This window comes from Camellia sinensis, chromosome 2 (genome assembly GCF_055761805.1).
Source record: "Camellia sinensis isolate YWXY chromosome 2, ASM5576180v1, whole genome shotgun sequence".
Lineage (NCBI taxonomy): Eukaryota > Viridiplantae > Streptophyta > Magnoliopsida > Ericales > Theaceae > Camellia > Camellia sinensis.
In genome coordinates, this window is record NC_138962.1 from 133,465,196 (window position 1) to 133,468,431 (window position 3,236).

The 3,236-nt window shown below is 38.5% G+C and overlaps 1 protein-coding gene across 1 annotated transcript; it reads left to right on the plus strand.

Moving 5' to 3' along the window:
* Nucleotides 1–1,449: 1,449 nt before the first annotated feature.
* LOC145819051 (uncharacterized) lies at nt 1,450–2,363 on the plus strand. Its single transcript, XM_082913037.1, has 2 exons — nt 1,450–1,769; nt 1,886–2,363. Exons 1-2 carry the CDS (start codon nt 1,450–1,452, stop codon nt 2,361–2,363), a joined length of 798 nt encoding a protein of 265 aa, XP_082769163.1.
* The last annotated feature ends 873 nt before the right edge of the window (nt 2,364–3,236 follow it).

The window sequence follows — 3,236 nt, forward strand, 5'->3', positions numbered from 1 at the left end:
CCCAATCTCCATCTAATAAGGAGTTGCAAAGTTTCCTTGGGCAAATAAATTTTTTAAGGAGATTCATTACCAATTTGGCAGGAAAAACTTTAGTTTTTTCTCCTTTGTTAAAACTAAGGTCTGATAAAGGTTTTAGATGGGAAAGCAAGCATCAAAGGGCATTTGATGCGATTAAGGATTATTTGTCTAAACATCCAGTTCTGATGCCACCCATCAAAGGAAAACCTTTAAAGTTATATATTTCAGCAGGAGAACAGTCAATTGGGTGTTTATTGGCTTAGGATAATGAGGATGGTTGTGTGCAAGCTGTATACTACTTAAGTAGGAAGTTGAAAGAGGAAAAGACTAGGTACAGCTCTGTTGAAAAGTTATGTTTGGCCTTGTATTTTGTAGTCATCAAGTTGAGGCATTGTATGTTACCTATAGAGGTTAATGTAATTACTTAGACTGATGTGATAAAGTATATGTTGTCTAGGCCAGTTTTTAGAAAGGGATAAAGAAAATGGTTATTGGCCTTAATTGAATATTGCTTCAAGTATGTACCTCAAAAAGCTGTGAAAGGCCAAGCATTAGCAGATTTTTTAGCTGAGCATCCATGTAAACCTGTCGAGGTAGATTTGTATGAGGTATTCTCAGTTGAAAAAGAGCCGTGGAGATTAATGCTTGATGGCTCAAAGATTGAAGAGGGTGTTCGTGCTAGGGTGGTGTTGGTTTCACCCCAAGGATAGGTATTTCAGTCCTCATATCAATTGGATGAAACTCAAGTGTTAACAAATAATCAAGAAGAATATGAAGCCTTGATTATTGGCCAGAAGTAGGCAAGGAGTCTAAGAATTCCACACTTGAAAGTGTTTATGGATTCACTGTTGGTAATAAGACAGGTAGTGGGTCAATATAAGTGCAATAACGCAGTACTTAAAGAGTACTTAGACCAAGTGTTACAACTAGTTAAAGGTTTTTGAGACAATAGAGTTTGAACACATGTTCAAACTTGAAACTAAGGAGGCCAACAAGATGGCCCAGGTAGCCTCTGGTTTGAGAATTCCAGAGGGCTTGCAAGAAAAAATACTTAGGATTCAGAGGAGAACAATGCCCTGTGTTAAGTGTCGACAGCTACAAGGCTTGTCAATTTTGACTTTGGAAGTGTCAAAGAATGATTGGAGGTCACCTCTAATTAAGTATTTACGTGATCCAAAAGCAAAAGTGGATAGGATGACAAAGTATCAAGCTATGAATTATGTGATTTTGGGGACTGACTTGTTCAGGAAAACCCAAGATGGTTTGATGTTGTTATGTATTAGGGGATTAGAATAGATGCAAGTTGATGAGGTGGTTGATTAAAAGGCATGGGTATTTTTGGCCCTCTATAAGGAAGGATTGCATTGATTATGCAAAGGGGTGCCAGCAATGCCAAAAAATGGCAATGTGCAAAAAGTGCCAGGTAGGGACATGTATTCAATTGTTAAACCTTGGCCATTTAGAGGTTGGGCAATGGATTTGGTTGGCCAAATATTTCCCCCATCATTAAAGCAACATGCATTTATATTAGTGGCCACTGATTATTTCACTAAATGGATAGAGGTAGTCCCACTAAAAGTGGTGAATCAATCTTATGTGATTGATTTTATTAAGAAGCACATTGTGCATAGGTTTGGCTTGCCACAAACAATTATTGTCGATCAAGGGACAATATTTAATGGTGATAAAGTAACGGAGATTGCCAAAGAGTATGGCATTCAGGTGTTGAACTCATCTCCATATATGCTCAGGCAAATGGGCAAGCAAAGTCATCAAACAAAATAATCAAAGTGACACTGAGTAAAGTAATAGACGACAATCCAAGGGATTGACATGAATTATTGTCTGAGGTTTTGTGGGCATACAGGAATTCAAAGAGGGATAGCACTCAAGCATCCCCTTATGAATTAGTTTATGGTAATACTATAGTTCTACCTTTAGAAGTGACAATAAAGTCTTGTAAGGTGGCTAAGCATTATGACATTCCTGTCGATCAGTATGTAGAGGCCATGTTTATGGAATTACAAGATGTGGAGTGCCAAAGGATTGATGCCTTTGATTGCATGATGGCTCAGGTTGAAATAATTTATAACAATAAGGTTAAGTTAAAACTCTTTGGGGAATGTGACTTAGTGTGGACAAATATCTTGCCATTGGGAACAAAAGATCCTGAGTTTGGCAAGTGGTCACCAAATTGGGAAGGCCTTTTTAGGATCCATAAGGTTCTTAAGGGAGGTGCATATCAATTGGAGTCTTTAGAGGGGCAGCCACATAGGAGGAATATACATGGGAAATATCTTAAAAGGTATTATCCAACCATGTGGGAGACTTTTAAAGAAAGTTGATAAGTGCATACAAAAGCTAAATATAATTCACACAAGTTAAAGGAAAAGTTTGAACAAAGAATGGAATGTGTAGTACAGCAGGGCATGCAAAACAAGGTATTGAAATTCATTAAAGAAAAGGTCTGTACAATAATGTACTAATTACAGAAAAAGAATAAAACATTATGTACAATACAAAGAAGAGCAAAAACAAAGGGAAAAGAAAAACTAGACTAAGCCTTAGGGAAGAGAATGGATGGGATGCCCCAATCTGACTGAGCATCTGCTAGCATAGCTTGAGCTTAGTCCAAATGTGCTTTGACAGCTTGGATTGATGAGAGACTATTGTAATCTGGGAAAGCATGGCCCTTGCTTCTTGGCTTAACTGGTCCTTTTGTTGTTGCCAATGGAATCTTTTTTGTCTGAAAGTGGCCAATTCTGCCACAAGTCTTGACTCCTTAAGTGCTAGTCCTGCATCTTGTTCAGAAGTGGCTGAGGAAGTCTGGTGAGTGAGCTTGAGGGAGGTGGATATGGTTGGGGCTTGGACAAGAAAGTCTTTTCTGAGTTAGATGTCTTTGGAGCCGGATTGAAACTTCTGCAAAAGAATTGGCCATCCTTAGGTAATTCTGGCCAATTGTTTTAATTAGATAGAGTTGAAAGGATTAGGGAAAAGGTTTATAATGAAGTGAGACAGGCCAAGGCCTTATCAGGTTGGTTAAGGGCTACTTCTTCTAATGGGGTGTTGATAAGGTTAAGGAAGGTGGTAAGGGTTTGTTGGACTTCAGCTTGGAACTAATGGAGTCTCTGAGGAAGGGGTGAAATGTGATCTAGGTTTTTTTGAAGGGTGGTGATTTCTTCCCATATGTTTTGTGTGGTGAACATGGCCTGTCGACA

What these genes read in the sequence shown, in the direction of transcription:
- LOC145819051 (XM_082913037.1), top strand. Translation starts at nt 1,450, where the DNA reads ATGTATTCAATTGTTAAACCTTGGCCATTTAGAGGTTGGGCAATGGAT. An exon ending in TCATCTCCATATATGCTCAG is followed by an intron (nt 1,770 to 1,885) that starts GCAAATGGGCAA and finishes GTGGGCATACAG; the next exon opens with GAATTCAAAGAGGGATAGCA.